General features: G+C 60.2%; 1 protein-coding gene across 1 annotated transcript in view; it reads left to right on the forward strand.

The window, feature by feature from the left end:
• The first annotated feature begins 245 nt into the window (after positions 1-245).
• The window catches only part of Myo15b (myosin XVB), a 37,244-nt gene continuing 29,093 nt past the window's right edge, over positions 246-8,396 (forward strand). Inside the window, exons 1-13 of the mRNA XM_023714127.1 lie at positions 246-2,083; positions 2,624-2,687; positions 2,904-3,013; positions 3,155-3,229; positions 3,504-3,636; positions 3,901-4,004; positions 4,117-4,180; positions 4,528-4,689; positions 5,267-5,380; positions 5,480-5,538; positions 5,611-5,743; positions 7,088-7,183; positions 7,863-7,994. Coding sequence (XP_023569895.1) covers positions 246-2,083; positions 2,624-2,687; positions 2,904-3,013; positions 3,155-3,229; positions 3,504-3,636; positions 3,901-4,004; positions 4,117-4,180; positions 4,528-4,689; positions 5,267-5,380; positions 5,480-5,538; positions 5,611-5,743; positions 7,088-7,183; positions 7,863-7,994 — 3,084 coding nt within the window. The remainder of the gene's footprint in view (positions 2,084-2,623; positions 2,688-2,903; positions 3,014-3,154; positions 3,230-3,503; positions 3,637-3,900; positions 4,005-4,116; positions 4,181-4,527; positions 4,690-5,266; positions 5,381-5,479; positions 5,539-5,610; positions 5,744-7,087; positions 7,184-7,862; positions 7,995-8,396) is intronic.

An 8,396-nucleotide genomic window follows, 5' to 3' on the forward strand; every position in this document is an offset into this window, starting at 1 on the left:
CAGCCCTTTGTCCGCAGCTGCAGCGTCTCTTCTTTCCCAGGTCGCCCTGGTTTCTTTGTTGGCCGCGGGGGTCAGGACCCGCAGCTTCCTGCATTATTAATGTTCACGCCTAAGGGGGGAGCGGGGTGTCAGCTGAGTCCGCAGCACCCCCAGAGAACAGTGTTGCGCAGCGCGGGCACAGGGCAGTCAGCTTCCCTGGAAGGGAAAAGCACAGGGCGTCAGAGCCCCTGCTCTCTGGGTCCGTCATGGGGGGGAGCAAGGACAAGGAGCCCCGGCAGCGCAGGGCAAGATCCGGGAGGCCCAGCTCCGCTGAGCAGGAGTGTGGGTCCGGGGACCGCAGGCCTGGCCCGCGAAAAGCCCGCCAGGAGACACCTGTCACGGAACCAGACACCGACGGGGACAAGGGGACAGCGAGTGGCCGCGGGGAGCCCATCCCCGAGGGTTTCGGAGGCCGCAGGTCTGGAGCTGGGCGGCCACCACAGGCCCTGGAAAGGCGAGACAGCGCGGGGCGTCGGGGACCCCGGCCCACGAAGGGATGCGCGCCCGGGGAGGAGGCGTCGGGGTCGGAGAAGGCGGAAGGGGACAGAGCCGCCCGGGAGGGCAGCCGCACGGGCGGGCGCGGGCGCCGCCGGAGAAGAGCACACAGGCGGAGCGCGCCGGCTCCCAAGGCTCGCGGCGAGGACTCCTCCGGCGCCGACGCCGGCAGCTCGTGCCCGGACAGCGAAGCCCGCGCGGCGTCGCAGCCGGGATGCTCGGACTCGGAAGGGACCACAGCCGGGCCGGAGCCGGGCCCTGAGCGCGGTGAGCGCCGGCGCAAAGTCGAGGCCCCCGCCGGGGAGTCGGGGACCGGGACTGAGGGGGCGAGCGCGGATTCCGGCTCCGGGACGCTCGCGGGCCGGGGCGCCACCGAGGACAGCCGCAGCCCGGTCCCCGGCGCCCACGAGGCGGCGCTGCTAGGGAAAGACGCGGCCTCCCGAGCCCTCGATTCGGGGTCGCAGCCAATAATTGGGGCTGAAAAGGCGGAAGCCGCGCCTGCCGGCGTCCAGCACCCGCACGTCGGAAAGGTGGTGGGGGCGAGGGCTGACGGGGGCCGGGCGGGGATCGGGAAGGGAGAAGGGCCGGGGGACGCAGAGCCGGGGGACCCGGCGCCGCTGGCCGCCCTCGTGGTGCTCCGCAGCGTCCGCGCCAGACCCGAGTCAGGCCCCTCTTCCCAGGCCGCGCGTTCCAGCCGCGCAGGGCTCAAGGTGCGGCTCCTTCGTGTGGTGCAAGCCCTGGGTCTCCTGCGCTGGCTGCGGCGCCGGCAGCAGCAGCCTTGGGGCGCGGAGCGGGGCCCGGGGAGGGAGGAGGAGGGAGGACGCAGCCCGGGTGGTTTGTGGCGCCGTCTGGCACTGCGCCTGGCAGTCTCAGCCCGGTTTGGGGAGCGGTTAAGGGCGCCCTCCCGCGGTGGCTCGTGCTCTCCGCAGTCCCGCGACATCCCGGAGCCCGACGACCCTGCAGAGAACAAGGACCCGACTTCAGATCCCAAGTTCGCGGTCGTGTTCCCCAGGATCCACAGGGCAGGCAGGGCGTCGAGCAGCGGGAGCTCAGGAGAAGCATCCTCGGACGCCCCCAGCGTGGAAGGCCGTGTGTGGCCTCGTGCAGGGGCTGGGGGGGACACTGAGGGAGGCAGGGCGAGTGGGGAGGGGGCCATCCGGTCCCGCCGCGCCTCTTTGGGCTCCTTGACCCCACCCAACGAAACCCTATTAGAGAACGGCTCCAGCAGTGAAGCTGAGCAGGAGACCTCGGAGTCCGCGACCCCCGGACACTGGGCGCTGGGTCCAGGGCCCTGTGAGGACCCTGGGTCAGGCACTGAGACGCTGCTGCCCCGACTGACCCTGGAGACCCGCCTGCAGCGCCAGAGAAGCTCCAGCGGGTCCCCCAGAGGGCGGTGGGAGCCTGAGGATGAGACCGAGGCAGCACTGGAGAGGGAGCTGGAGCGGAGCCTTGGGCCTGACCTGGATGCGCTGCCCTTCCTGGGAGCTGGGGAGGAGGACAAGGGCCTAGGAGAAGGCCTAGAGGACACTGAGGACCTGGCCCGGCTGCGGTGAGTGGCTGCTCCCAGTTCCTCATGTCCTGCCTCACCCTCATCTTTATAAATGTATTAATGCTGTTTGTCCTTAGAAGATTTTTCCCCACAAAAGATTTTTTGGGGCCAGGGAGATGGCTCAGTGGAATAAGCTCTTCCCTGGCAAGTGCAAGGCCCTGAGTTCAATCCCTGGTTCCGAAAAAAAAAAAAAAAAAAAATCTTTTGGCTGGAGAAGCAGGTGAGGGAAAAAAAAAAGTCGGGTATCCCTCTGGGGATATCTTTTCTCATTGGCAAAAGGTCCTCTGAGCTACACTCATGGCCCTTTTTACTTTTTACTTTTGAAGACAGGGTCTCTCTAAGTCACTAATTGCCCACGCTGAGTGCAAACTTGTGAGCCTCCTGTCTCCCAGAGCGTTAGGATTCAGGCATGTGCCCTGTTACATGATTAAAGCTCCTAGAGGTTGGATGCTCTGCCCCAGGTGTCCTTGCAGCCAGTGACAGTCAGCCCAGTACAACTTCATCCCCCAGCTACTCACCCCCACCCTTCTTGCCCCACAGGCTGGTGTGTGACAGCTCGGTGTTGTTGTGCCTCAAGAAGAGGTTTCACCTCGGCCGCATCTATGTATGGGGGCTCCAGGGAGGGATGGTGGCTGGGATTCCCTCTTCTCTAGGGACAGAAGTTCCTGCCCATCTGAGGCCTCTCAGCCCCTGGGCTGGGTGGGGAGCTCTCTGCCTGCAGTCCTGCAGAGCAGAGCCAGGACTGGATGGGGAGCATCAGCGCTGCCTTTTGTGTTTCCCTGCTCCTCCATGTACTGAGAGCTTCTGCTTTCTTCTCCAGACATTTGGGGGGCCCCTTCTGCTCACTCTGAATCCCTACAAGACCCTGCCTCTCTTCTCACCTGAAGTCTCAGCCAGCTACCACCCGGGAAAGGTCCCCAACACCACCCCGTAGGTGACTTTGTCTTTGTGACCCTGTGCTCACTCTCAGGAGTCCAGACTCCTGCAGGTCCAGTGACTGAGTCTCAGGCCTGTGGGCAATCAGCCTATACCTGGGACAGTCCCCAGATACCCATCCCTCTCCTCTTCCAGACATATCTTTGCCATTGTGGCAGCAGCCCACAGCCTGTCTCAAAGCCCAGGCCAGGACCCCTGCATCCTCCTTGGGTGAGTCCTGCCATCCTGCCTGGCTGAGCCCACACACTTCGAGCCTGCAGGCCAGGCACCGTGGGTGGCACCTCTACACTTCAGCAGGGCTATGCTTCTGAAGTTGTCACACATTGCCCTTGAGTGGCATTTCTGTTGGTTTCCATACCTCAGGTCTCTCTTTGCACATCTCTGGGGATACCCCTAGCATAGGTATCTCTTCTAGGTGGCACATGCCACCTAGTGTCCAGGCTCAGTGAGATATCCCCTGTGCCCTTCCTGCAGCCCTTCTCAGTGGCCTTCACCCAGCCCTAGCTCTTCCCTCCTGCAGGGGGCGCAGCGGCTCAGGGAAAACGGAAGCCACCAAGAAGATCTTACAGTTTCTCAGCAGCATGGGACAGGGGCAGAGAGAGGAAAGAAGGTGCCAGGTGAGGCTGCGATGGAGGCTATCGCCCAGCGGGCGGCTGGCCATTTTCCAGAGTTTGGCCATGCTTCTCTTTTAGGCCAGGAGGTTGGTGGATTAAAGCCTCTGGCTTCTCTTGGGACATTAATCACAGGCCTGGCCTGTTCTGGGGGTGTGGGTAGGGCTCTTCTAATGGGCCTGATGGGGGGAGGGGCAGGCACAGAGAACCCTCAGTGGATGGTGGGTACCAGTGTCCTAGGGATACCTGAGTGACCCTCCCCCCACACAGTTGAATGACCTGCTGCCAGTGCTCAGTAGCTTTGGCCACGCCAAGACCATCCTCAATGCCAGCGCCAGCCGTTTTGGCCAGGTCTGGTGCCTCTATCTGCAGCAGTGAGTGATGGCATCCCAGTGGGCAGAGTGGTACTGGGAATGCATTATCTTGCCTGGGAGAGACCCCTTGCTGTGTACCCTGGGGACCCAAATCTGTCTCCTGTGTCCACAGTGGAGTCATCACAGGAGCCTCTGTGTCACATTATCTGCTCGAGACTTTCAGAGTGGTGTTTCAGGTAAGGCCCACCCTCCTGTCCAACCCATCACAGGACCCAGAGTGGGAAAAAAGGGGGCCAGGGCTGCAGGCACTGCTCCCCTAATCCAGCCTTGCTCCCCAAGGCCCAGGCTGAGCGGAGCTTCCATGTATTTTATGAGCTGCTGGCAGGGTTGGACCCCATGGAGAGGGAGAAGCTCTCACTTCAGGGACCAGAGACCTACTACTACCTCAACCAGGTGGGACACACCCTCATGTGCAGGAGGAGGCTGGCCAGACAAGGCCTCCGCAGGGAAGGTCTCAGAGGAGCCAAAGGAAGGGGCTTCAGGAGCGCCAGGCGCTGCCCCTGAGCCCCACTGTGCCCTTCAGGGCCATGCCTGCAGGCTTCGGGGCAAGGAGGATGCCCAGGATTTTGCAGGGCTACTGAGGGCTCTGCAGGTCTTGGGCTTATCCCCTGAAGAGTTGACCGCAGTCTGGGCCTTGCTGGCCGCTGTCCTGCAGCTGGGCAACATCTGCTTCTCTTCTTCAGAGGTAGGCTTTCCCTACGGGCAGGGCCAGTGATTGGTTGTATGATCAGGGTAGCGACAAATGTGTACAGGAGACTACAAAGCTCTGGGCAAATCCCCATCCCCATCATAGAGATGGGAAGAGAGTCCTGCTGCTTCTACTTCTTCTTTGTTTGTTTTGGCAGAACCAGGGTTTGAACTCAGGCTCTTGCGCTTGCCAAGGAGGCACTTATTCTACTGAGCCATCTCTCTGGCCACTGCTTCTATTTCTTCCCAATGTCTCTTCTCCACTCAGTTGCCCCTAAGAAAACCGAGCAGCTATTATATGTGTTTTCCACTTTAGTTCTTCATGTTACTGTTTCCCCATTAGCAATAAAGCGGCAGACTCAGGAAGGAAAATAGACTCACGAATCTGCCTGACCAGTAAGGAAAAAAGGTCAGGCCTCTCACCCAAGGCCCTTAGACCCAGAGGCTGGCTCACAATGGCCCAGATCTCCCATGTACTATTGTCCCTTTGGGTCACAGGGCACCTGGCCTGTCCCTGCCTTGGGAAATACATCCAGTCCATAAGCAGAGCCCTCCCTGTCCCTTGTTCCATGCAGAGGGAGTCCCAGGAGGTGGCAGCAGCGTCCAGCTGGGCTGAGATCCATAGAGCAGCTTGGCTGCTTCGGGTGCCACCAGAGCACCTGGAGGGGGCTGTCACCCGGAGGGTCATGGTGAGCCCAAGCGTCCTGGGTAGGTGGGGGACAATTCTAGCACCTGTGAGCCGGGTGTGCACCTTCATGGATCTGACAGGCACCTCCTCTGGCCTCCAGGAGACACCCTATGGCCGGGTCTCGAGATCCCTGCCCGTGGAAAGCGCCATTGATGCCAGGTGGCCCCGGGGATGGGAGAGTGGGGCCAGGCCTGTGCACTGCCCTGTGTGGCTGACACCCAGTGCCTGCAGGGATGCTCTGGCCAAGGCCCTGTACTCTCGGCTCTTCACCTGGCTCCTAAGGAGGATCAATGCCCGGCTGGCACCCCCTGGGGAGGGAGGCAACAAGGGCACCATCACTGTCGTGGACACCTATGGCTTTGAGGTCAGCCTTCGGGATGAGACCCAGGATGGGGGAGCCCACTTCATTGTGTTGTTTCTGGGGGTCACCAGCTCCTCCTGAGCAGCCTGCCTGCCAGACCGTGTCCTTTCTCTGGCTTGTCCTGGATGACTATTGGGCAGCAGAGAGCCCAAGGAAAGGAGAGGCAAGGGAGCCAGCCCTGCCTCTGGGGCTCAGGTGATGCTGGCAGGTAACCCTGGGGCTCTGACTTCAGCCACCTCCAAAGCATGTGACAGAGGAGGATGTCCCTCCTGCGGGCCCATGTGCATTTCCAAGCAGGGCCTCTGCTTGCTTCTCTGGTCCCTCCTGGCTCCCCTCAGGGAGTCCTTCTGCTAAGAGCTGGGGCTCTGGAAGTCTCAAGGCTCTGAAAGATTTGCATCCTGCTGCTCAGTAGCTCTGTGACTGAGCAAGTGCACTAACCTGGCTGAGGGCAGCGTTCCCATAGATGACATAGAGATCATACCAGGAGGGTCGCTGAGAGCTGTTCACTCCTTAGGTGCAGCCTTTCTGCCCCGTCCCACTCCAACATCTGCTCTGGAGAGTTCTGTCCTGCTTGGCTTTGCAGAGTCCCCTGGAGGCCCCCAGGATGGTCCCACACAGCCTCACCTCCCATGAGCCAAGGGGGAGGGCAAAAGGAGAGTCCCCCAGCCCTCCCTGAGTTCCTACAACCTCTGCACCCCTTGCCAGAAGATTCCCCTCTTCAGACCAAGGGAGGCTGGTGAAGGGAGAGGAGGTGGCCACCTTAGATTGTGAATGGGGATTATTCACTGCCCTCATCTGTGTGCTTGGTGACCGTGGTCCCTGGTATATGTCCTTGGTGACCATCCCTTCCTGAGAGGGAGTGATTGTGCTGAGCGTGCACTTGTGTGTGTGTTTGGGATGTGCAGCCTCATGCAGGGGGCACTTAGTGTACAGTCCTGAGGCTGCAGAGGAAGACACACAGTCCCCTGGGAAGAAGCTGGGAAGGTTTCCTGAAGGCCACAGCCAGGAGGATGTGGGAGTCTCGTAATCAGCCAGCAAAGACACATTCCAGACCCCAGGGTGGCTGAGGCCAGAGCCTTGAAGGCTCACAGTGCTGCTGGAGCAGGGAACAGGGCTGTGCACAGCCAGACAGAAACCAGACATGCAGTGGCCCCTGCTCTGTGCGGGGACCTTTGGACTTGATCCTGTAGGCTGCAGCATTAGCTCGAGTCACCCCTCTTCTTTGAGCCCTGGAGAGAAGGGTGGGGCAGCCCCTGAGAGGACGATGGAAGGCTTGGGCCCTGCATCAGCCTCACCTGCCCTGTGCCCACCTCCTGCGTGTGCCCACCTCACTGCCCACTGCCCCAGGCGCTGCGGGTGAACAGTCTGGAGCAACTGTGCAACAACCTGGCCAGCGAGCGCCTGCAGCTCTTCTCCAGCCAGACGCTGCGGGCCCAGGAGGAGGTAGGGAGCTGGCTTCGGCCCTGGCAGGCCCTGCGGATTGCCCAGCAGAGGCCACCTCGGTGAAGAGAGAGGTGCATTAAGAGCTTGGCCCTGGGCTGGGGAGATAGCTCAGTGGTCTAAGCACTTGCCTGGCAAGCACAAGAACCTGGGTTTAATACCTGGTACTGCAGGCTGTGCCAGCCCTGAAACCCCAGGTGTGCCATGCTGGCCACTGAAACCAGGCATGGTGGCGCACTCCTGTAATCCCAGCACTAGGGAAGCTGAGACAGGAGGATCACTATAAGTCTGAGCTGTGTAGTGAGACCCTGTTCCAAATAAGTAAATAAAAGATTTTTTTGAAAAAAGCGCTTGGCCCCAAGCCCCATTTCCTTGGGGCGGCTCAGTCTTTCTGGGCCTTGGTTTACTCATCTATAAAGTGGAAGCTCACCCCTGCTGCAGCCCAGTGAGGCTCTGGAGAACACAAACTGTAAATGCAGCCAGTGCGGTGGCTCGGGCCTGGAGTCCCAGCACTCTGGGAGGTTGAGGCAGTAGGATTGTGAGTTCAAAACAAACCTGGGCAATTTAGTGAGACTCTGTTTCAAAGTACAAGGGTGGGGGGGACCTAGGGATGGAGCTCAGTGATTCAGTTCCCAGTAGTAAAGGGAAAGGGAAAACAAAGGCTGGATGTGGGCTGTTCCAGGAGGAGTGTCGGCGGGAGCTGCTGCCCTGGGCGCCCATCCCACAGCCTCCGTGGGAGTCCTGCCTGGACCTTCTGGTGGACCAACCCCACAGCCTCCTGAATATCCTGAATGCCCAGACATGGCTGTCTCAGGTGAGAGCAGGACAGTGACCCCAGTGTTGGGGATAAGAGGGGTCCCAGAGCAGCAGGACAGCCTGGGAGACAGTGAGGCTGAGTGTGGGAGACCCTACCCACAGCTGCTGGGCACAGCCTGGGAAGGACACCAAGAGGAGGCCCTGGCTCTCACCCCATCTCTGACCTAAATATATTCTCCCTTGTGCTTTAGCTTCTTTCTTCTTCTTCTTCTTCTTCTTCTTCTTCTTCTTCTTCTTCTTCTTCTTCTTCTTCTTCTTCTTCTTCTTCTTCTTCTTCTTTCTTCTTTCTTCTTCTTTCTTCTTCTTTCTTCTTCTTCTTCTTCTTCTTCTTCTTCTTCTTCTTCTTCTTCTTCCCCTTCTCCTTCTCCTTCTCCTTCTCCTTCTCCTTCTCCTTCTCCTT

The sequence above is a fragment of the Octodon degus genome, unplaced genomic scaffold (genome assembly GCF_000260255.1).
Source record: "Octodon degus isolate 3935 unplaced genomic scaffold, OctDeg1.0 scaffold00033, whole genome shotgun sequence".
Taxonomy (NCBI): domain Eukaryota; kingdom Metazoa; phylum Chordata; class Mammalia; order Rodentia; family Octodontidae; genus Octodon; species Octodon degus.